The sequence below is a fragment of the Squalius cephalus genome (assembly GCF_949319135.1).
Source record: "Squalius cephalus genome assembly, chromosome: 3".
Classification (NCBI taxonomy): domain Eukaryota; kingdom Metazoa; phylum Chordata; class Actinopteri; order Cypriniformes; family Leuciscidae; genus Squalius; species Squalius cephalus.
This window is the reverse complement of record NC_137124.1, coordinates 58,558,708-58,584,982: the sequence shown is the minus strand read 5'-3', so window position 1 is coordinate 58,584,982 and position 26,275 is coordinate 58,558,708. Positions and strand designations below refer to the sequence as shown.

The window sequence follows — 26,275 nt, the reverse complement described above, 5'->3', positions numbered from 1 at the left end:
GGCAACAGAATATACAGTCTGTACAGTATAAAACCATTACGCCTATGGAATGTCCTCTCAAGTATAGCAAACCGAACGTGTGTGTGTGTGCACGTGGATGACATCATAGTCTCATGACAGTGGGGTGTGTGGGCTGGGCGGAGACGCTCTCGCAGCAGAAACGGCTCGACGCTGCGTTCAGCGTTAGCTTTATCACTGCACTAAGAGCTCTTTAATTAGCCTTCATTAGCACTGCCAGTAGCAGACAGAGACCCAGCTGCTCCAGTCCCACTTCCTCTCAACAATCACACACATTTACGGATTATTTGTACAACCACATGTGGTCTTATGAAGAGAACTGGTTCAAATCTTCATTTCTTTTCCAATGCGGGCACTTTTTATTTTTATTTTTTTTTATCATAATACTTTCAGTTACAAAGTTCAGGGACTCTCAACTAGGGTTTAGTATTGTTCCAACAAGGTAAAAAAAAATTGCTTAGATATCATTCACATTTATTCTGAGTCTTATTGCAAAACATTTCATCGCAGCTGAATACCATGAACAAAAATGAACAGGCTAAAGATCGCTTTCACAAGGAGCTTTTGCCTGTGGTTTAAAAATACCATAGAAAAAACTAGCCTAACTAATATAATTTCCAGTAGCACTTTATTTTAAGCTACACATTACTACATGTACTTACTATAGTAATAACAGTAAATTATGCATAATTACAAGTAACTAACCCTAAACCGTTACTATAGTATTAATTAATATTATTCAGTACATAAGGACAATGTAACTGTCACCTTAAAATAAAATGTAACCTAAATTTCAAGCATTATTAAAGACAAGTAAACACGTTTTCTCAGTCGGTTATGTCTTAGGTGAACAAACAGTTGACAGTGTTTACGAGGATATTTTGACATTTTTGTGTGTGTTTGTCCGTTCAAGCGCAAAAACACATGGAAGAGGACACTATCGCACACTATATAGTATGAGAGGCGGCTTTGTGCACACGTTTTGGATGTGTGTGCAGCGCAGAATACAGCGTGCAAGTCTACATGCACTTAAACGGTTTTAAAGTAATATTAAACTCGATCAGAGAAATCGTAGCACGCTCGTCTTTATCGAATACCCTTTTTTGGGGGGGAGTTTTGGAACCGGTTCTAAAATGAAACCAGTTCTCGATACCCAGCCCTTCTCTCAACTCCATTTAATACATTTTACCATGTTAAATCCATTCAATGCTTGTCCCCCCCCCCCCCCCATCCCCAGCATGGAAAATTGGCCTAGCTGTAAAGTACTAAGAAACCACAGGCAGAATGAAGCTACCCCTGTACGTGTCGTGTCTCTTAAGTATGGCTGATGTGCATGTTTGTAGTCTAGGAGTTTTTGCAGAATGTGCTGTATTTGAGATCTGAATATCGAATGGCTTTAATGGTGGGCTTTTGGCAGGACTGTGTGTGTGTGTGTGTGTGTGTGTGTGCAGCTTTGAAGATGGTGGGGGTTTCTGATGGCTTCCAGTTGTTGATGTGAAAGGTCTGGAACTGTTTCAAACCCCTCCTCAAATTTCTTACCTCGTGTTCACTGAGTATTTATCACACAGAATATCTCCTGTGTTGCTTCAAGTCACATCAGGAAAGCTTTTATAGACGTACACGTATGGTTCCCTTATCTCAGCGCTTTTACCGGTGAAATTTATCTTATTTTAATCGTTTCACTGGGCAGCAAAGATTTTTTTCTTTGTGTACTGTGTGTATAATTATATATATATATATATATATATATATATATATATATATATATATATATATATATATATATATATATATATATATATATATATATATAAATCATAATCTGTTTAAGTTGTAAAATGTGGTAGCTTTTGACTTTTGAACTTTTAAACTTATTTCCAGAAATATGTCCTACAGCATTTTGAACATACTTTTTTTCCATTATATAAGTTTATCCCCTTAACGCCCACTGTCGCGAATTTGCAACAAACCCCTTCCATTCAGACTGCAGGCGAGATAGCGTGTGTTTTCCCCCAATGTCTGTTTGTGCACATTCGATATACCTAGGAACCTTTTGCACGCACTGGTTTCTCGTAGGAGCGGTCGGAGTGGAAACTACATCCGGTTCACCGAAGCTAATATTTTGGTTTGCAAAATCCGCATATCAAGGGCGCAAATGTGGAGAAATTGCCCAAAATGAGTTAAGTTGTGCTAAGATAAAAATATGTACCAGCTTATTGATTGCTTCTATAGCTATGTTATTCATATAGACTTCATGTGACGAATATTTTTTACGTACTTTGTAGATTTCTGTTTGTAGCAAATTTGCGACATTGGTCCATAACGGCTGGATTGGGCTAATGGCTACATATTATAATAATGCTGTATTTAGATGGTTTCAGCCAAAAAATTTATTTTTTATTTATTTATTTTTTTTCACAAAAAATAGCATGTTAGGATATAACACTATAAGAATATATAATGTATGCACTGGATACTACACTACTGTCAATGTTAGGGAGTAGGAGAGTGTTTTGTTTCTTGCTGTTGTCAAGATTCATTAATTTGTCAATTAAAGTTTATAAGTTCTAACAACTTTGTGCCATGAATAAAATCTACATACCTGAGATGGGAAAATGTGTTTTGGGCAATTCCGTGCAAAACTGTCACATCCATAACACCAACACAATGCAATGGTATTTAGTTGGCATTATGGATGTGACATTTTTGCGTGGAATTGCCCTTTTATTAATTTTACCATTTTGTAAAAAAAATTACCCTAAATGCCTGTTGTCGCAAATTTGCAACATACCAAAATTTCTATTTATTTGTTGTGCAAAAGTGAAATTGATAATCTCAACATTATTTACCATCTACTTAAAGGCAAAAACACACATACATTTTTTTTTTATATACAGCTATATAAATTGAGGCGTTAAGGGGATATAAACAATTTTAAACCCTAAAATCCTGATGTTGGGGAAAAGTTCCATAGCCATATATTATATATCCAATAAAAATGTACACAATAATGTATAAAAACTAGTGCTGGGCGACGATTAATCGCGATTAATTGCATCCAAAATAAAAGTTTGTTTACACATAATATATGTGTGTGTACTGCGTATAATTATTTTGTGTATATATAAACACACACACATGCATGCATATATTTAAGAAATATTTTCATGTATATATATTTATACATAATTTACATTATATAAATATGTTATATATAAAAACAATTTTCTTAAATATATACATGCGTATGTGTGTATTTATATATACAAAATAATTATACACAGTACACACACATATATTATGTAAACACAAACTTTTATTATTTTGGATGCAATTAATCGTTGCCCAGCTCTAATAAAAGCGTACATAGTTGTATCTTCTACATTTCCTCTTTTTGACCGTAATATTTGAGCACTTACTCATTTGCTGTTTCCTATTAAACTTACACTATTTCCCATGTTCCCCTAGGATAAAGACAAAGGCTCGTCAAACAAGACTCCTAAATTGGACCGCAGCGATGGTGTGAAAGAGATGAAAGAGAAAGCTCCTAAGAGGAAGCTGCCCTTCACCGTCGGAGCCAATGGAGATCAGAAAGATTCGGACTCTGGTAAGGGGGCGGGGCCAGTTTGTTGCAAAGAACTATGGGTAACAGGAAGTGTGTGTGTGTGTGTGTGTGTGTGGGCTTCTGTTGTTGTTTTTCCTCAGTACTGTGTGCTGGAATGACAGAAGTGCTGATGAAGAAATCATTAGTCCAGTAATTGGAAATGTATTGGATATGACATGCTGAGAAGGGTGAGATTTCATACTCTTTGTTTATGGGGATTTGTTGATCATTATAGTATTTACTCTGATCCAAACTGAATGTGGAATTTTGCACATGTATGCTGCATTTTTTTATTTTAAACGTGATTGCAGGGTAAAAATGATTTGAATTAGTTTTACTTTTCCATTCGTTCTATTGTGTGTTGTTTAACTTGTTTGGAAAGACAGTGTTTTGACTGTATTTTTGGGTTCTGTGGTTGTTTGAGTCTCTAAGCTTTTAGCGAGCCGTTGGCAGGACACCCCCACCCCCCTTTGAGACGTGGCTGTGAGGCGTGAAGCTTTGCCCATTTTCTCTCTCATCACACAATGCCTGAAGTGCTCATTGTAATGCTAATAGGGGGTGTAGTCACGTCCGTTCTTTGATTGGCCTGTCTCAATGTTTCTCTCTCTTTCTCTGACCGTTTCCAACACTTATTTAGCCGTAAACACTGGAGTGTGGCTTTTGCGTTTGTTTCATCTATTAATACCCCTTCACATATTCCATCAGAGACTCAAATCCTCACTTTTAGGCCATGCAAACCTGCATGTTTTTATGCTGCATCATTGTCTGTTCCTGATGGAATACGTCCAGCTCTTGGCTTTGTTCCTCGTGCACGTTCACCGGGACTTTCTGATGTAGTTGAGCTGGTCTCTCCATGGTCTCCTCCCCCAGTTGGACGGTTTCCAGCACAGGACTAGTTAGACCTTTGTTCTGTTACCGCAGTGAGCTCATACAAAACACCCTTTCGGCTGCTTCTGAAAGTTGGACGCACATTTAACGTTTTAATGGTGCTTTTTAATCATGACGTGTTAGCAGTAGTTGCTACGAAAGCCATTATAAACTCAGTCCTGGCCGGAATGAAATGGAAAGGAAGATGTTGCTGATGGAGACAGAGTTGTGTTTTTCTAAGCTTCTGTGAGCTAGAGTTGGTTCCTCAAAGAAAACAAACCTAAGAATAGCACGAGAACAGCTGATATGGGAAGGAAATTGGATGCACTGATTTTGAAATGTTTTAGTCACCAATTATTTAAAATGATTTATAACTAATATGATTATAAATCTATACTGTTTTTGTAAGTTAAAACAACCAAACTTGATGTTTAATTTGCATTGTGAAAACTTAAATATAAATAAACATGTTTTTTTTAAATGGTTTATAACAGTTTTTTAGCTGCTGCTTTAATTTAAAAACATTGCATAGAGAAAAGATACACTGTTGATATGGGAAGGAAATTGGATGCACTGGTTTTAGAAGTCTTGGCCATTGCTTAAAGGAATAGTTCACTTAAAAATGAAAATGCTGTCATAATTTACTCACCCTCAAGTTGTTTCAAACCTGTTTGAGTTTCTTCTGCTGAACACAAAGGAAGATATTTTGAAGAATGTTGGTATTCAAACAGTTGATGGACCCCATTGACCATAGTAGAGGAACAAATACCATAGAAGTCAATGGGGTCCAAAATATCTTCCTTTGTGTTCAGCAGAAGAAAAATTCTAACAGGTTTGAAACAACTTGAGGGTGAGTAGGCTAAATGATGACAGAAAGTGAACTAATTGTTTAATATGATTGAAAACTGATATGATTATAAATCTATACTGTTTTTGTAGGTTATAAAACAAACAAACGTAGTGCTTAATTTGCACTGTGTAAATTTAAATATAAAAAAAAACATTTTAATGGTTTTCAGGGTTTGTACAAGGTGCTTAAAGTGCTTGAATTTGAAATTTAAGTCCTTGAAAATAGCGATATTTATGAAAAGGTGCATGCTTAAATTATTGAAAGACAATATATGTGAAATTAGTGTTTAATTTTATTGATAAAACAATCTTTTCACACAAAATCAACGGTGCAACCCGTCTGATATAGATATAGAGCCATTTCACATGGCTATGAGCGTGATATTGCTCATATAAATAACCAAGTATATGATACAGCTTTCATTCTTCAGGTCAATCATATATTCATAAGAGAAAATATCAGTTTGAATAAGAAATAAGCGATATCTTTGTCATCGTATCCTTTCAATGGTTAAAGTGACCGCAGTCATTGCTTGTGCTGCACTTTATTCATACCATTTTGTTTTATTAGTTTATTTTTATTGATCTGTTTACCTTTTTTTAAAATTTAAAAGATAATAAAGATATTGTTTGATAAGTGAGATCTCTGATTGTAGTCCTTGAAAACCAAAAAAGTAGTGCTTTAAAGTCCTGGAATTTAATTTTACAGTGTTATAAACCCGGGGTTCGTACAGACCGTTTTTTAGCTGCTGCTTTAATTCAACAACCTGGTATAGAGAAAAGATGCACTGTTTGTATCTGTTCTGTTTCTGGCAGGGCTAGTGAATAGTTATGGCGCGACTGAGATCATTATTGTATTGAAGTCAAGGTAAAACGCAGCCAGCTTCACTCGTCACCCTTTCTGTCCTCCATTTTCTGGACGATTCCATTTAAAAATACATAATTTATCCAGCTGATATTTTTACATCTCTCGCCGTCTCTCTCTCGTGGGCTCTCGGTGTGTGTTCTGCATTGAGGGAGACTCTCTGCCACTTATCCATAGAGCTGGAGAAACCCACAAGGCCCAAGAGCACTCAGAATACTTCTCTCATCTCACGGTCTTCTTGCCTCCATCTTCTTGTGTTTGCTCATTACCGCTCCTGCGCTTTCTCAGGCCGCAGACATCTTTGCTGCATTATGTATTAGACGCAGAACTTGGCATGGAAGTCGAATGCAGTGCATCTGCACGATGCATTTAGCTTGCAAATAACGATGCATTTCCATTTTACAGAGACCCGAAAGGCTTGTGAGGTGCTTATCGATTCAGATGTTCCAACTCAATTCGATTTGCATTCTCGATTCAATTTCGATTCTAAATACGATTTTCGATTCGACTCAATGAATATAGACTTAATACAAATCCTATATTTATTTTAAAAAAAGAACATAAGTTTACAAGTGGTTAATTAATAAAAAGAAATTAAAAGCCATAATCCTGTATGTTAAACTCTTTTTTGCTGCATTATGTATTAGACGCATTTGCACGATGCATTTAGCTTGCAAATGACGATGCATTTCCAGAGGATAGGACCGAAAGGCTTATGAGGTGCTTTTTTGGGGATATGCACGGCACGATGTGATATCTTTGGGCAGACGGTGGACGAGAGCATGTTGTGGATGTAAGGGTGAAGGGAGTGGGTTGGCTGATAAGAGACAGTAATATTTGCTGCCCACGCCTTGCTAACGCTGGCAGGCATGTGCGCTGGTACACTTGCACACGCGATTGGTCTCTGGCTAACATGCACACACACTCGCATTTAAAACGAGAAGAGATTCGCTGCTGTCGAGCAGATCGGACCAGTGATGTTCTCTGGCCTTCGTACGGCCAAGCCATTGAGCGTTACTCATGTTCCTGCAGGGAGGAATGTTTTTTATAGTATGTCATGCAGAGCTCTTATGAAATATTCACCAGTCAAGTCACCTTCATTTATCAGCGCTTTTAACGATATAGATTGTTTCAAAGCAGCTTTACAGTGATGATAGGAAATTAAAGTAACAGAGATTGTTTTGGCTTTACAGCAGCTATCCATGGATAGATATTTGGCTATCCATCATTAAAGTGCATCTATCCATCATTAAAGTGTATCTATCCATCATTAAAGTGCTCCACACTGCTCTGGGGGGTTAATAAAGGCCTTCTGAAGCAAACCGATGAGTTTGTGTAAGAAAAATATTCATATTTGAAACTTTATAAAGTAAAATAGCTAGCTTCTGGCCAAACGAACATACAGATTTGGCTTAAGTGTAAAGCGCAACTTCTGCGAGTAATGCGACGCACTGCTGATATTTACGCTACTTCTGACGTCACAAGTTACGCAAGTTGTGCTTTATGCGTAAGTAGACTGTACTGGAAGCTAGAATTTTACTCTGTAACATGTTAAACATGAATATTTTTCATGAATATTTTTTGCTTCAGAAGGCCTTTATTAATGCCCTGGAGCCTGTGGAGCACTTTTATAATATAACTCCGATTGTATTCGTCTGAAAGAAGAAAGTCATATACACCTAGGATGGCTTGAGGGTGAGTAAATCATGGGCTAATTTTTTTTTAAAGTGAACTACTCTAGAATAAAGTTATTGTCCAGCTAAAGTTAGTTTTGGATTGATTCACTTCCATTGCAAAGATCATTAGTTATTAACTTAGGGGCCGCTAACACGACACTGCTTTAACTGAAAACAAAACTTTTAATGCGTTCTGGTCGTTCATTTGCACGACAACAGTGTTTGGTGGCTCGAGAACGCGAACTTTGAAACAGGCTCCAAGGTGCAAGTTTTGAAAAATTTCCATCTCCGCGTAAACTTCAAAAACGTGAATCTGTGAAAACGGTTGACGGCGTGCACATGCATATTGCGTGTTTAGTCTGTAGGTATGCGCGTTTGAATATAGGTGTGCGCAGGCGCGTAGTCTTTCTTTACAAATTGACATCGCCAAGTGACTTGTCTGGCCGGTATAATACAGAATTTGTGGTCGTTTACGCGGCTCCATGCACAGAAATCACTATACGGTGAAATCACTATTGTTCACTGTATATCAGATCAGCTGGTGCCTGAATTGTGTCCGCGTCTGTTTTGCCTGCGTTTGATTACTACGTCTCCTAGCTTTCTGAAGTGGTTAAGCATGCGTTCACACTGTCTCTGTGCTTGAGAAGCTCAGATAAAGAAGTCTAATACACTAACAATCCCTGAGCAAAAGCATCAAGTGCTCCGAGCATGAGTTCGTTCATCATTGTGGCTGATGAAACCGATCCCGCCACTCTTTTTAACCCCCTTGTTTCGGCCTTTTCTCAAGGCTGCGGGAGCATGGGCTTGTGTTTTGCTACGCACGTCATTCCACCAAGCGTTTTGTTTTCTCCTTATTTACTTAAATCCAGATATTTGATTTACAAAACATTGATTGAAATTAAAGTACAAATTATACAAAATGAAAAAACTTCAAGCAAACGTATGAAGTGCGTAGCAAAACACAAGCCCACCGCCATGCTTCCGCGGCCTTGAGAAAAGGCCGAAACAAGTCATAAATCGTCTCAGACCCACTTAACAAACCAATAATAAACAAAAATATGAAACCCCCCCAAAAAAACTCCCCCATAATGTCCTTTCATCCGCTGTGCATAAAGTATTGAGACAACATCCTGCGGGCACTTCCTGTCTCTTCTGCCTTCATTTCCTGTTTCCACTGGGCAGAGAGTTCTGCCTTACGGTTTTGGTGATTGACAGAGGAGCCATTGTGTGAATTTGGGTTCTTACTAAGGCAAGCATCACTTGTTAATATTGCTCTTTTGCACAAACCCTTAACCATGAGTTTTAAAATTCAGTGCATAACTCGTTTTGTGCTCATGAATATCTCATTCATCGTTAGAGAGGTGTGGTTTTACTTGCACTTTTCTGAGCAATTTGAGTGAGCTCATTAGATTTGCTAGTAATAAACCACCTAGAAAATGCAATGCTTAATGTTTGATTTATATTTACACATTGACCATTGAAAATCCCCCTTGTTTGTTGTGCTGTCGTCCCTGTAACCCTCAGTCCCTGACCTAGATTTCCTCCAGTCTCAGAGGACACACACTACATTACGCCAAGAAATGCTTGTAGCAGGTTTGCATTTGCTTAATATAGTCAATCAAACTGAGAACAATGGCCTGAACCATCTTTACTCATCAGATGAGCTCATTCTGAACATTTCATGGTCTGTTAGTGTCTTTTTCAGGTGTAAAGTTGTGATCAGAGACATTAGACCTCGTACCTAACCCGCTCTTCTGGTTTGGGTTGTTTTTGAAAAACTAGTTATACCACCTCCATAACTATAAGGTTATATAAATAGGTTAAGCAACATTAAATTGAAAGTTTCGTGTTTCATGTGAACTCCTCGTATATCTGCCTCCTCTCAGAAACGGGGCCTGAATTTCACAACTTTCCTGCAAGATCTGCGATGAAATTCCCACAGACATTCACTCATTGTAGCCCATGTGGATTGAATGAGTAAATTAATCCACACAGATAAACAGATCAAATCAATAATCTTAATAATATTTCTGTCAGACTGCAATTTCGCAAACAGTGAACGTGTTTTTTTTTTTTTTTCCAGTTTGTGAAAAGTACTGTAATACGATTACTGAATCAAGAAGTTGCCGTCTGAAGTAAGTCTGTTTAATATAGAGATTTATTTCTTAAATTCATTTTCAAATAATTTATTAAATATTAATTCAAATAAATATATATCGGCTTTTTATCTGCCAGTCTGCTCTGTAATATATCGGCATTGGCCATCAAAAAACAGTATCAGTCGACCACTAATATGAAGCTTTTACGCTTAAAATGTTTTTGTTTTTTTTATTCTAGACAGGTATTTGCTATGAAGTCAGATTTTTACAATTGCCTCAACAATATCCATGAAAAATAATCTTGCTACCAATTTTGATACCATTGCACAAACTATTGAAAAAATCTTAAATTCTCCTGATAGCTGTTTCAATAATATGAAATGTTTGAGTGCTACACTTGTTCGTAGACGTCGTTGTTTGCAGGTGTCAAGCTGTGTTTAAAATTGCTGCATTCAACTGTGCATATATCCACTGTTTTACAACAGCTTTCAATGTGCTCCTTTAGACGTATTATAATTGCCATTTTGTCTTTTTAACTTGAGGGTTGCACTGATGTTAGTCGTATTCATTTATGCATCTTATATTTCAAGTTTTCCCTTTTTGAACTGTTTCTACATTATTAAAAAATAGACTGTGCAAAATATTCTGCAGCCACAAATTCACTTTATGTGTGACAAATGGGGACAGAAAGCTTTTGTAATACTGTACCAGTGCCATTCCCCGAGTTGAGTGTATTTTAGAAGACTAAAAGTGCAAGCACTGTGTTTTTCTGTTCCCTTCATCCACCCGTTATATACATGTTTAGACTGCTTCTGCTGCTCATGCTCTTCGAGGGTTGAATCACAGGAATGTGATTTAAGAAAGTGTGTGTGTGTTCAAGAGGTTGGGCTACATTACATTTAAGTGTTTACAGGTGTTAGTGAATATTCATCTACTCTAGACATGAAGAATAATGTCTGGAAAGATCTGTGTCTGGCTTCCTTTCCCTATAATATATGCTGGTGGCCTCGAGCAAATGTTGAGAACAAGCTTGTATGTCTTCCATAGATTATGCAAGAGCAGAAATCTAGATGACAGGATTGTTGTACCTCATTGGGTTTTTATTGGTGTTAATGGCACATGAATGCTTGTGACATTTAGGCATGTTTGCACAGTTTGAGGTCATACAGTGGAAACTGGCAAACGTGAAGATGCCTCTCCTACTGTAAGTCGATAGCACGGGTGAGACTTCATTGTGAGGCAGATATGTTGACACTGACATACTGAGAATAATTGATGGGCATTTCTGTGAAGAGCAGCTGCTTTTGTCCAAACGTTAAACATGACCTTGCCTCAGCCACATTGAAATGTGAACACCGGCCATTTTGTAATCGGTGACAGGCTGCCAAGTCATAGCCTTAAAGACACACACACACACACACACACACACACACACACTAGACTGCCACCAGCAGCTGGGAATTCACCCAAGGTTTCACTTGACCTTCAGGCTACTAAGGATGGCAGGGATGGGAAATGCACTTAATGCATATTAACTTGTGCTAGCTTACTTCAGGGATTGTACAAGGTGCTTAAAGGAGTAGTTCACTTTAAAATGAAAATAGCCCATGATTTACTCACCCTCAAGTCATCCTAGGTGTATATGACTTCTTTCAGACGAATACAATCGGAGTTATATTAAAAAATATCCTGGCTCTTCCAAGCTTTATAATTGCAACCAACTGATTGAAGCTCAAAAAAGTGCATCTATCCATCATAAAAGTGCATCTGTCTACGATAAAAGTGCATCTATCCATCATAAAAGTGCATCTATCCATCATAAAAGCGCATCTGTCCACGATAAAAGTGCATCTATCCATCATAAAAGTGCATCTATCCATCATAAAAGCGCATCTATCCATGATAAAAGTGCATCTATCCATGATAAAAGTGCATCTATCCATGATAAAAGTGCATCTGTCCATCATAAAAGCGCATCTATCCATGATAAAAGTGCATCTATCCATGATAAAAGTGCATCTGTCCATCATAAAAGCGCATCTATCCATGATAAAAGTGCATCTATCCATGATAAAAGTGCATCTATCCATCATAAGTGCATCTATCCATCATAAAAGTGCATCTATCCATCATAAAAGTGCATCTATCCATCATAAAAGTGCATCTATCCATCATAAAAGTGCATCTATCCATCATAAAAGCGCATCTATCCATGATAAAAGTGCATCTATCCATGATAAAAGTGCATCTATCCATCATAAAAGTGCATCTATCCATGATAAAAGCGCATCTATCCATGATAAAAGTGCATCTATCCATGATAAAAGTGCATCTATCCATCATAAAAGTGCATCTATCCATCATAAAAGTGCATCTATCCATCATAAAAGTGCATCTATCCATCATAAAAGTGCATCTATCCATCATAAAAGCGCATCTATCCATGATAAAAGTGCATCTATCCATGATAAAAGTGCATCTATCCATCATAAAAGTGCATCTATCCATGATAAAAGCGCATCTATCCATCATAAAAGTGCATCTATCCATGATAAAAGTGCATCTATCCATGATAAAAGTGCATCTGTCCATCATAAAAGTGCATCTATCCATCATAAAAGTGCATCTATCCATGATAAAAGTGCATCTGTCCATCATAAAAGTGCATCTATCCATCATAAAAGTGCATCTATCCATCATAAAAGCGCATCTATCCATGATAAAAGTGCATCTATCCATGATAAAAGTGCATCTATCCATCATAAAAGTGCATCTATCCATGATAAAAGCGCATCTATCCATGATAAAAGTGCATCTGTCCATGATAAAAGTGCATCTGTCCATGATAAAAGTGCATCTGTCCATCATAAAAGTGCATCTATCCATCATAAAAGTGCTCCACACTGCTCTGGGGGGTTAATAAAGGCCTTCTGAAGCGAAGCGATGCGTTTGTGTAAGAAAAATATTCATATTTGAAACTTTATAAAGTAAAATAGCTAGCTTCCGGCCAAACGAACATACATATTTGGCTTATGCCTGGTTCAGATTACACGATTTTTTTGTCTGTTACGATAGTCACTGTGTCAGATTACACGATTTTGACTCCTAAAAATCTTGTCATGTCGTGGACAAGAAACATGTCAGACTACACGTTGTTTTCCGACAAGTCATCGCGAGCCGTCTCACACTCTCATTCACTCGCATATACACGCACTCACTCACACACACGCACGCTCACTCGCACATACACACTCGCACACACACACACACACACACACACACACACTCTCTCGCGCACACACACAGTCACACACACACACACACACACACACACACACACACACACTCGCTCACTCACTCACTCACTCGCGAACACAGACTCTCACTCACTCACTCACTCGCGCGCCGTCGTCGTGGAGGACCGTTAAAAAATTAAACATGCTAGTCTTTCTGTCGTGATGTCGTGAAGCATCGCAGACGCTACGTAGGTTGTCGCCCACTATGACACACTATACGAGATGAAACGATCGAATCTTGCGTCCCGACGCCCGTTGTCGTTTGCGAATCCCCACGACACCCTACGTCAAACGGATCGTGCCAAAATCGGGCTAAAATCGTGTAATCTGAACCAGGCATTAAGTGTAAAGCGCAACTTCTGCAAGTAATGCGACTCACTGCTGATATTTACGCTACTTCTGACGTCACAAGTTGCGCTTTATGCGTAAGTAGACTGTACTGGAAGCTAGAATTTTACTCTGTAGCATGTTAAACGAATATTTTTCATGAATATTTTTTGCTTCAGAAGGCCTTTATTAACGCCCTGGAGCACTTTTATAATATAACTCCGATTGTATTTGTCTGAAAGAAGAAAGTCATATACACCTAGGATGGCTTGAGGGTGAGTAAATCATGGGCTAATTTTTATTTTAAAGTGAACTACTCCTTTAAAGTACTTGAATTTGACTTGAAATTAGTGTTTAATTTTTTCTATGAAACAATATTATCATTTTAAAATGAATGTTGACTACGCTTGACTACGAATGTGATATTGCTCATATAAATATCCAAGTATATGATACATCTTTCATTCATCAGGTCCATCATATATTCATGGGAGAAAAAAATCAGTTTGAATAAGGAATAAGCGATATCTTTGTCAAAGTATCCTTTCAATGGTTAATGTTGCCACTTTCATTGCATGTGCTGCACTTTATTTGTACCATTTTGCTTTGTTAGTGTATATTTATTTATCGGTTTACCTTTTCTAGAATTTGAAACCATAATAAAGATATTGTTTTGATGAGTGAGATCTCTGATTGTAATCCTTGAAAACCAAAAAAATTGGTTGAATTTCATTTTACAGGATCTGTACGAACCGGTTACAAAACCAAATGTACAAGGCTGGTTTTGAGACTTAACATGCCCCCTGTTTTCTCCTCAACAGAAAAGCAAGGTCCAGAGCGGAAGCGCATTAAAAAAGAGCCCACTAACACCAGGAAGTCGGGCCTGGCGTTCGGGATGGGCATGCCGGGGATCCGGGCCGGGTACCCCCTGTCCGAGCGGCAGCAGGTGGCTCTCCTCATGCAGATGACGGCCGAGGAGTCCGTCAACAGTCCAGGTGCGCGTTTATCATGAGCGCCACGTCTTCAGTAGCTTCCACTGTCCCTGCTGCACTCTCATGCTATGCTTCATTTACACACACACACACACACCACAGCACTTAATTAGAATTCAATTAAACAAGATAACCCTCATCAATTCCCATTACTTCGGCGAAATGAACCTCTACAATCTTAATCCACTGTTGTTCATCAGCCCTTCAGGACTGTTGATAGAGCATCAAGGGACTTGGTTGTGCTGTTCTGATATGAACTGTTCAGGTTTCCAGATTTGATTGGCTCATGTGGTTTTGCAGCTTGAGATAAGTGAAACGCATTGGATTTGTGTTGCGTTTACTTCAAAGGTTTATTTCAGTTTGTTTTCTAAGCTTGACCAATGATATTGCATGCTTAAAGGTTAATTCTTATCTCTGGTATGCATGTCTCGGTAACACTTTACAATAAGTTTTATTAGTAAACATGAACTAAGAGTGAACAATACTTCTACAGCATTTATTAATCTTAGTTAATATTCAAAGTTTATTAATACATTATTAAAATCAAAGGTTGTATTTGTTAACATTAGTTAATGCACTGTGAACCAACATGAACGAACAATGAACAGCTGGATTTTTATTAACTAACATTAACAAAGATTAATAAACACTGTAACAAATGTATTGCTCATTGTTAGTTAGTACATTAACTAATATTAACTAATGAACCTTATCGTAACCATGTCTCTATTAGATTTACTCTTCAAGTAGCTCACCAGATTTATTTTTCCAAAACAAAAGACTACAGGAAATTCCTAACCCCACCCATGCAGAGCACTTTTTCATGCCAGCTATTGTTGCGTTAGTTTGTTCTGAATATGTCTGAAAATAGTAATTTAGTGCAGCTGATTTGGCATGTCTGTCTTGTGATTGCTAATAAATTTCCTTGTTTACGTGGTAGTTTGTTGATTCAATGTGCTTTAATTGTGTTGCTGACAATGTTGTCCAAATCCAAGGGGTGAAATTCAGTTAAAATTGTGTAATTTAGTGAAAGATGTGACAGCTAGTAGGCGCAAATTGGCACAGGCAGAAGTTGTCTCCATGTTTGTTGTATAAGACTGCCACCTAGAGGTCAGAGCAAATAGTACTCATTACTACAATAATACACAAGTTGCTCATGCTCAGTGTTTAATTGTAAGTCAGTGGTTCTCAACCTTTTTGACTCCAAGGCGCTCCATTGCTTAAGATAATAATGATGGCAAAGCTACTTTTTTATCTACAGAAACTTTGACTATGAGTAGATTAAAATCAAACAAGATTAATTTAGTGATTCCTGAAGTTTCAAGAAGTGACACACTGTTTTTTACCAGCGAATTGACAAGTTTTCCAATTGTTCATGATTACCGAATTTTTTAATTACTTTTTGTTTGCAATAAACACGATTATATTTATTATAGATTATGTGACTGTTTTATTTTATTTATTTTGGTAATACAGTGCTTGAGTCCTAACTTGAGGTCCTTTGCCGATTCTGTTCCCATTTTCCTCTCCTCCGTCCCTCTTTTCCTGTCCTATCCAATGTTTTAAACTAGTTTTGTCTTATTTAAAATTATTTTTAATCATCTTGTTGGCCCCCTTTAAACTTTGTCCAGTTGAAAACCACTTCTGTAAGTAATCTTGCTGTTAATACCTATGTTTTCATCCAGACACAACACCAAAGCATCAGTCACAGTCAAGTCTGGGTCAGAAGGGAACACCAAACTCGGCCTCAAAAACCAAAGACAAAGTTAACAAGCGAAACGAGAGGGGCGAGACGCGGTTGCACCGGGCGGCCATACGCGGGGAAGCACGCCGTGTAAAGGAGCTCATCAACGAGGGGGCCGACGTGAATGTAAAAGACTTTGCAGGTACGGGCAGACATATCCCCTTCGTATCCGGCAAGCTTCAACAATAGAGGTTTTTAAGCCTCAGTTGAAAACATATCTTATTTTTTCGGTTAAGATATACCTTATTTTTTAGTTTTCTTCTCTCTATACTGATCTCACTATACACTTGTGTGAGGGTTTATGTCTAATAGTGTGTAGTCATGGCTTGGTAAATGTTTTTATATATGTTTGTTTTAATTATAACTGTGATGCACTTTGGGCAACAACGTTACTATTAGCCCTTGTGTTATGTTGGAGTTCTGTGCACTCCCCTTATGGTTCGGGTCAAATTGACCCTAATTGGATTCAATACAATTCCTCTAAAATCACACTATGAAAAACAACTAAGATTCAGGTACAAACTGTAAAAACTTTTAATATCAACATTTGTCAAATATTCCAAAAAATATATATATCTGAAGATATGATTTAATGAAAATGTTTAACCTTTTTTAAAACTGTTTTGTTTTGACAAAATTTGAATATACATTATATTTATATATATTTGCATATACATTTTTTTAACTTTTTTTTTTTTTTTTGCTTAGAACATCATAACTGAACAATTAATCAATTAATCTGAGCTCATTTTTCCTGCTGTCTATGTCGACGTCTCAAGATATTTCAGATATCTTGAATATATAAATGTGAGCTTATTTTAATCTGTGTCTGTCAAAGATTTTCATTTGTAATTTGCAATTAATTCTGAACACCATGATTTAGCTTTTTCAAGTGTGTTTGGTTTGGGTTAGAGCACTTTTAGATACACTTACACTTTAGAAGTGGAGTTGATGCCCTGACATACATAAAATAAATGTTTTTATTTTGTGTCTGTACAGTTGCTTTTGAATAGCTGCCTATGATGGTCAAATTGACCTGCGAACATCACAAACGTAATAGTAATTTTGTTTGTATATGTAAAAAAAAAAAACACCAGCATGTTGAAACTTTGCATGCATGTTCATGATGATAAATGTGAAAAAGTCACAAAATATCAAGAAAAAAAAAAAGGTTTAATATTATTTCAGGTAGCTTGAAAAAATAAATGATAGGTAATTTTTACCATCTGTGGCTGACAAAATAATTTTCTGTATTGAATTGTGGAAAACCTAATTTTTTAGCTTCATAAGGTAGTAAAAAATAAATAAATATATATATAAGAGCGTTAAAATATGCGGGTCAAATTGACCCGCGAACATCACGAAAGTAACAGTAACTTGCATGTTCATGATGATAAATGAGAAAGTCACAAAATATCACGAAAAAAAAACATAGGTTAACCAGTATTTCCAACAACTAGAAAATCTAAACGGGTCAAATTGACCCGCAACATAACACAAGAGTTAAATGTGCTATATAAATAAATAAAAGTTGAAGACATTAGAGATCACCTGACTTCCACTTTAGTCCTTTAACATGCTGTTGAAATTGAGTATAATATTAGGTGATCACTGTTTTGATCCCGTTGAAATGCTCATGCAATTCTTTTCATGATGTAAATAAGCAGGCACTTAATAACGAAATGCTTTTTTATTAATAATGGAATGCTTTTTGTTTTAGGCTGGACCGCACTGCATGAGGCGTGTAATAGAGGGTATTATGATGTGGCCAAGCAGCTGCTGGCAGCCGGGGCCGAGGTTAACACCAAGGGCCTGGATGACGACACGCCTCTACATGATGCATCCAACAATGGCCATCTTAAAGTAAGTACCTCCGAACAGACGTTCCACAAATATGTGTGTGTGTGTGTTAGGGCTGTCAAATAAAAATTCTAATTTCGTAAATTCGTCGAGAATTTACGCTCGAGACGTGATGATGACGTAACTGATGCGGTTTGTTTTTGTTAGCTAATCCAGTATACGACTCTGCGTGCTTTCTTAAACTGGAAACATTATACACAAAAAGTTTGGTGTCTTGATATGCTTTGTAACAAACCCCCTATTCTGGTTTTGTAGGTTGTGAAGCTGCTGTTACGGTATGGAGGGGATCCTTGTCAAAGCAACAGAAGAGGAGAGACTCCATTAAAAGTGGCAAATTCGCAAACAATGCTTAATCTGTTGCTGGGAAAAGGCACTTACACCTCCAGTGAGGAGAGTTCCTCAGGTGTGTACCATGCAGTTCTTGTGCGAATATATTCCAGAAAGTGCAGGAAATGTGTACCATATGCTAATATTACGATTTTTTTGTGCATCTCAGCAGATTCTTCTGAAGAGGAAGATGCCCCATCATTTGCCCCATCCAGCTCTGTTGATGGCAATAATACAGACTCAGAGTTTGAGAAGGGCTTAAAATTAAAAGGGAAGGGCATGGACCCACCCAAATCTATCTCCACTCCGGTCAAGGATGAGTACGAGTTTGACGAGGATGATGAGGAGGAGCGTGTCCCACCTGTGGACGACAAGCATCTGCTCAAGAAAGAGTTTCGCAAGGATCCCGTCATCAAGACAAACAACTTTATCTCCATACCCAAGATGGAGGTTAAAACCTATTCCAAAAGCAACACGCTAACACCAAAGAAGGCTGTGCGCAGGATCCTGTCGGACAGCAACAGCTCGGATGAAGACGACAGGACTTTGTGTTTTACACCCACGACCACACCAAGGCAACCTGCACCTCAGACCAACGCAAAGAGCCGGGAATCGACGTCGCTGAGCTCCAAGCAGCAAAAGGAGAAAAGTAAAGTCAAGAAGAAGAGGAAGAAGGAGACTAAAAATAATGTTAGTAAGGAGGTGCGCTTTGGTAAAGTGAACGACAAGTTCTGCACCTCAGACTCTGAGATTGGGGACTTGGAGAGCGAGGACGATAAAGGATCCATGCAGAGTGCAAATTGTGTAAAGGACTCTTCTACGTTGAGCCTTAAAGATCCTTCTGTCTTTAGCTCTCTGTCAGTTTCTTCTTCATCCTCATCGCATGGGAGTCTGAGCTCACAGAAACACACGCAGTCTCTGGCAGAGCAGCACCCAAAGCAGTGGAGGACAGATGGCTGGAAGACTGTGTCCTCTCCACCATGGTCAGATGTCAGCTCCCTCTCGGACTCGGTCAGAACAAGGCTCTCTAGCGAATCGGACTACTTGTCTGCCGACTCCAGCGTTGAGTCTGTGAAACAGGTGAAAAAGAAAGTGCAAGATAACAGAAAGAAAAACAACACGCATGCCAGTGCGGTAGACAAAAAGAACTCTGAGTTTTACAAGAACTCGAACACAGATGGAGCCATTTCTAAAACAGACAAAGATGGAAAGGTGTTGAAGAAACACAAAGTGAAACACAAACACAAAAGTAAGGAAAAGGATAAGGCTCCAAGTGTGGTGTTGAGTCAAGACATGAATGAAAAGTTTGTCAAGAGCTTTTCTTTTGACTTTGATGACACACGGCAGAAATCGCTAATTGTTGACACGGAGTCGCCTTCTGAAAATAGGGTCAAACTTTCAAAACATGAGAAAGATCATTTTAAGAAGGAGGACCGATTGTCTAAAGGTAAATCTGAAGACAAGGACTGGCCAGGTAAAGAAACCCAAAGGGTGGTCAAAGAAGAGAGGTCAAAGAAGACAAAGGAGTCAAACAAGGAAAAGGTGAGCAAAGAGGAGAGGGACAAACCTTTAAAGACTGAGAAGGAGAGAATTATTAAAGACAAGGCAAAGGAGGAGAAGCAGAAAGCCCATAAAGATGATAAAAAGAAAAAGTCTAAGGATAAATCTCTTAAAATTGACAAAAAGAATGAACAAAAAGAAGAAAAACATTTTAAATCTGAGAAAAGCATAAAAGAAGAGAAGGAAAAGTCTAAGAGGGATAAAACTATCAAGGAGGAACCCGATTATGAAGACTATGACTTAAAAAATCACTTACTTGAGGAAACCAAAATGAGTGCATCAGATGATCCCCATGATCGGTGGCAGTCAGACATGTCTTCTGACAGTTCGCTTTATGGAGATGATAGCTGGGACGCCCCTGTAAAAGAATACAAATCAAATAATGCGGTCAAGTTAATTGTAGAAACAGTGAAGGAGGAAAGCAGGGACAGAAGAAAGGAAAATAAAGTCAAAGATAAAAAGCCAGATCATGGGGATAAGCGTCCTGAAAAGGAAACTGCATCAAAGAAGAAAGACAAGGAATCCTCTGAAAAGAATACTGAAAAGAAGAAAGACTGGACAGACAAACAAAAATTCAATTCGGGTCAGTCATTGGAAAAGGAGAAGAAACGAAAAGAATCAGCAGAGGGAGTCAAAGAGAAGAAGGAGAAGGATTCTGTGGAGGGAAGCAGAGACCGAAAAGATTCCTATGAGTTTACGAAGGAAAGGAAAGACTCCAAAACAAAACAAGAATCTCTGAGAGATGACTATGGGAGTGAGGCCTTCTTTAAAGACAAACCAGAGAATGAAACCACTTGTAAGGCTGACCCCAGAGAGAGGAACCACTCTGGAAAGGAAAGGGAGAAGAAAATGGATGGTGTGGAAAAGAAAGAGAAGTCCAAAGGAGAAAAACACAAGGACAAGCCTAAGGACAGAAATTTGGACCAGGAAAAGGAGAAACCTGAGAAAAACTCAATCGATAGATCAATGAAAGAGAAAGATCTAGAACGGACCCCCAAAGACAAGCGGGATGGGGCTAAAGAGAAGCATAAAGATTCTCATGTCAAGGACAAAGAGAGGAAGATGTCATCTGAACAGATTAAAGATAAGAAAGAAAAGACATCCCAGGACAAACATGCTGACAGAGAAAAAGATTTCCTGGAGTTTAAGAAAGAGGAGAGAAAACCTGAAAAGGCGAGAGAGAAGACATGGTACACTATTGCAGATATTTTTACAGATGAGAGCGAAGATGATGATGACAACTACAATGGGGGCGTTGCAAAATTAAGTGACTCTCTCGGACTATCAGATTCTCACAGGAAAGATTCCACACCAGACATAGATGAAATGGATAATTTCCAAACAGATAAACATAAGAAATACTCTGAGGGGAAAACACATTCCACAGAAAAACAAAAGGAAAAGGAACATAAAGATAAGAAAAAGGAGAAGGCATCATTTGATGCTGGAAAAGAGAGAAAAGCCTCCATGGAAAAACACAAAGATAAAAAGGACAAAGATTCATTTGACACAAAACACAAGGAACGCAAGGACAGAGCATCCGTGGATTCAAATCAAGACAAGAAAAGCAAGCAGAAACTTCTTGACAAGAAAGATGCCAGTGAAGAAAAGAGCAAAAACAAATACAAAGACAAGGTAGAGCACTTAAAAGAAAGAAAACTCTCAAAGGGGAGTGGCGAAAATGAGAAATCATTGTTGGAGAAACTTGAGGAAGAGGCAATGAATGATTACAAAGATGACTCCAATGATAGAAATAGTGAAATTTCATCAGACAGTTTCACAGACAGAGGTCACGAACCCGTGCTAAGCAGCTTCTACGATTCCTCCAACATCAGTATACCTGACATGTCCGAGGAGAGAAGAGAGTCTATATCCATCTCTAATCCACAGGATAAGTTCAGAGAGAAAGAGAGGCATAGACATTCTTCATCCTCATCATCCAAAAAGAGTCATGACAAAGAAAAGGAGAAAGTCAAGAAAGAAAAGGGGGATAAAAAAGACAAGTCAGAGGAGATCAGAGAATCATATGGCCGCAGAGAAAGCTTGCCCTTTGACAAAGAGCCCATGCCTTTGGAGGCTGACCCTTACACTTTTCCATATGGTTCCAAAGTTGATGGTGAGGATGACTTGGAAAAGACTCTGGAGTTTGAGAAGGAGATGTCCAAAAAAGACAAGACAAATAGTGTCATTAACAGTGAGAAAATAAAAGACAAAAAGAAGAAAGAGAAGCACAAGGAAAAAGTGAAAGAGGAAAAGCATAAATACTCGGATGGATTTGGGTCCTTCAGACACTCAAAAGAAGAACAAAAATCTGGAATGAAGGAAAACGCTCAAGTCACGAGTCTTAAAGAGAAATCTAAAGAAGACAGTTCTAAATTTGATGGGAAAAATAAGGAGAGGAATAAAGATATCATGGACAAAGACAGAACAGATCTCAAAGCCAAGGTCAAAGATGAGAATGACAAATTCAGCCAGGCAAAAGAGACAACTCGAAAGGACAACCGCCCTCGTGAAAAGCTTTTGGTTGATGGTGATCTCAGACTAACAAGTTTTGGCAAAATGCTTAGTTTAAAAGATCAAGAGATTGAGGAGCGCCATAAGAAACACAAAGAAAGAATGAAACAGATGGAAAAACTGAGGCATCGGTCAGGTGATCCAAAACTTAAAGATAAAACTAAAGCGAGTGAAGAACTTAAGAAGAACCGCAGTGAACTTTCCAAGAAAGCTGGTTCAGTGGAAAGTTCTCTGAAAGAAAAAAAGTTCAAAGATATTGGCCTTCCAACCCAAATGATGTCACCTGATAGAAAGCCGATACCTATGGACAGTCAGAACTCAAAAGACTGGCTTGCTGGCCATCAAATAAAGGAAAATCTTCCTGCATCTCCTAGACCTGACCAGAACAGACCAACAGGTGTCCCCACCCCAACATCTGTGATCTCATGTCCGAGCTATGAGGAAGTCATGCAAACTCCACGCACTCCGTCCTGCAGTGCAGAGGACTATCCTGATATCATATTTGATGGTCTCGACTGTCAGAATTCCTCGGCCACCACTATGTCCATGAACGCCTGCTCCCCTTCCTTCTTTGATAGATATTCCAACTCATCGAATAACTTCCAGGAGGGAACATGCATAACACCAGCAAAGAACTTGCAATTACCCCTTGTGAGTCGTTCTGTCACCTCTGATGTCAGAAGACCACTCGAGAGTGAGTTCAAAGTAGAGGCAGAAAAGTTTTTGCAGCAGCAACATATACCAGAAGGCACAGCATTCGAGTCTTCAGCCTCGCATATTACCGAGGACAAGATGGCAGCTGACAGACTTAATTGCCTTTCCCCAACATACTTTTCACCCCCTATTGAGATGATGTCTCCCAGGCCTGACCTATCACAACACGATAGAGTTCCTGATGAAGCGCCTTCTGTAAATTCCCTCAACGATGGCATTGAACACTCGGGGAGTGTTTATAACAACTATCTCATGAAGCCCTCAACTCCAGTCCATAGACCTGAACCCCAGGAGCCTTGTTTGGATATAGCGGCTCCCCCAACTCCGGCTCCTGCTGCCCTTCCTCCCATGGATATTGATGATCTCTCAGAGCCACAACAAAGTGGACCGGTTTTAATGCCAGCTCACCCTGTCAGTGTGAGTGACTACTTGCCTCCTGTTGTTGAAGAGCAAGAAGAGGAGGATGAGGAGGAGGAAGATGATGATTTTGTTGAGGATGGCACAGAAGTTCACCACGCTGAAGACGAGTCCAGAAACGATCCCACATACTCACTCGGGATTGAGGAATCTGACAAAAAGGCTTGGCTTGAATGTCCAGATAGAAGAGATCCTGATGAAATTCCCATAACACCAACCCATCCACAAGACAACTACATGGAAAACTCATGTGATCAGCCCTTAGCCTGGAACTCAGAAGCGCTCATGAAATCACCTAATGAGAGTTACCGAGAGGTCGAGGCTGCCGTGTCAAAGATAAGCAGTCCATATTCACACTCCGATTGTGATTTGCAGCATATCCCGAGTGTTATGCCTGTGACGCCACCTCACTCTGCTTATTCCAGAGTATACTGTCCGTCACAAATATCGGACTCTCATTACGAGGTCCACAAAGACACAGTGGAAGACATTACATCACCGGAAAGACCTGAAACAGAGGCACTGGAGTCAGAATCAACTCGACTAGAAACTTTCTTCACTGATTGCAAACCAGATCCCGAGGAAGTGCAGATGGACCTAGAGCCCCCATGTATGATGAAAGACAATATACAGGAGTCTCCCACCTATGTTGCAGAGAACTGCATCTCTGTAGCCCCACCAGTCAACCAAGAACCTGTTGTTTCATGGGTAGATCCATTCCCTAGTGCAGCTGATGAAATGGATGACATGGGTCCTTTCTCTATACCAGAGCTTCCTTTCCAGGAGAAGGAGATGCAGGAGCCTGATATAACAACCCCAGAGATTGCAGAGAGTAAGCTTCCACCTTCTCAGACAAGACCTCCAGTTATTGAGACAAGCGAAGATGTTGATATAATGGATGTTGACTTGACGAGTCTGTCCAAAGCATCTTGTTCTCCTGCAATTGTGCCTCCTACCGAATCTGGTCAGGATTTGGTTCCTCCAATAAGTGAGGATGGATATAGACCGCAGTGTGAGTTGGAGCCAGAGCCTCAGAACATCCCAGATGTTCCTCCCATGAAAGAAACAATCCCAGAGGAGAGGGAAGCATTTGAAGAAGTGGATGAAAATGTACATTTGTTTTCTACTGACAGTGAAAAGGACAATGAATACAGGCCAAAAGAAACAATCCCGGATACAATGATGCCATCTGTTATGGTACAATATTTGGAGCTACCAGCCACCACAAAATCACACATATTAGGACAAAATCCTGTGGTCGTTTTGGGTCCCTCATGTAGCCCTCATCCTGTTCAGGTTCAATCTGTCTCGATGCCTAGTAGCACACAAGTATCAGAGGCCCTTGAGACAACCGCCAAGTTGTCTGTGACTATACCAGTGTCTGAGGCACCCAAGAAAATTGAGGAAATACCTCAGAGGATGACCCGGAAGAAGGCTCAGATGCTGGCCAATCAGAACAAGCAGAGCTCATCAAGCATCACCTCTTCAGTGTCCTCCTTACCAATCACAACAAGTGTGACCACTTCTTGTGTCACAGTAGAAAAGGAGAAAGAGCCCATCACCTCAACCACAGCTCAGACATCCACTCCTTCTGTACCTCCACTAATCACCAAGTCAAAAGGCAGGCCTGTCGAGGACGATGACAACCAGTCCCAACATCCACGCAAGAGAAAGTTTCCAAAATCTGGCCAGCAGCAGGTGCAGGTTCAGCTTGTGAACACCGCAATGAAGCAGACTCGGGAGATGATCCAACAGACTCTGGCAGTCATCGTGAATGCCATCAAGTTGGATGAGATAGAGCCATACCACAGTGACCGTTCCAACCCCTATTTCGAGTACCTTCAGATCCGCAAGAAAATCGAGGAGAAGAGGAAGATTTTGTGTTACATAACTCCTCAAGCTCCCCAGTGTTACGCAGAGTATGTGACGTACACAGGCTCTTATCTACTTGATGGCAAGCCTCTGAGCAAGCTTCATATTCCAGTGGTAAGAATTCAGTTTTTGAGCATAAATACTCTTAACAACTAACCATTAGCAGCATAATTATACTGACAAGAGACAAGATGTTGATATGGTGGTATTATTATATATATTATTATTATTATATATAATATTAGGGGTGCAAAGGATCAGGCTCCACCGTTCGGCATGCATGTGTTTCGCGGATTAACTGCTAAATTTAACCATCATAGAGAGAAAGTTTATAATTTGGATGGGTTTTCTCTTGCCAATTTACACATTCAAACAATTTTAAATGCAGAAGAGGTGACAATCGGGACTCATGCATTCTGTGCACACGCATATGCGCATTTCAGAGAGCATTCAAACACCGAATTTATTCCTCTTTCGCGTTTCCTTGCACTTAAATGGACACACGCACAAAATTATGTCAAAATACCCGTCTAAATAAGGCAAGTATTCTCTCGGTTATGTCATGAGTTGAGAAAGAAACTGGATGTTTGTCAGTTTTCAGCTTTAAGTTTAAGTTCTGCTAAGCTTTAAGTAATAAATGAAAAGCAAAGTCACCCCACAGTTTTGTTTTTTTG

At 39.0% G+C, this 26,275-nt stretch overlaps 1 protein-coding gene across 2 annotated transcripts in view; it reads left to right on the top strand.

The window, feature by feature from the left end:
• The window catches only part of ankrd11 (ankyrin repeat domain 11), a 145,772-nt gene that overhangs the window by 114,232 nt on the left and 5,265 nt on the right, over window positions 1–26,275 (top strand). Inside the window, exons 4-9 of one of the 2 annotated variants that reach the window (XM_079864978.1) lie at window positions 3,487–3,625; window positions 14,423–14,596; window positions 16,279–16,479; window positions 18,058–18,200; window positions 18,453–18,600; window positions 18,697–25,715. In XM_079864978.1, the coding sequence (XP_079721104.1) occupies window positions 3,487–3,625; window positions 14,423–14,596; window positions 16,279–16,479; window positions 18,058–18,200; window positions 18,453–18,600; window positions 18,697–25,715 (7,824 nt within the window). Of the gene's footprint in view, window positions 1–3,486; window positions 3,626–14,422; window positions 14,597–16,278; window positions 16,480–18,057; window positions 18,201–18,452; window positions 18,601–18,693; window positions 25,716–26,275 lie in introns of both variants that reach the window. The other variant, XM_079864977.1, reaches the window with a different exon arrangement.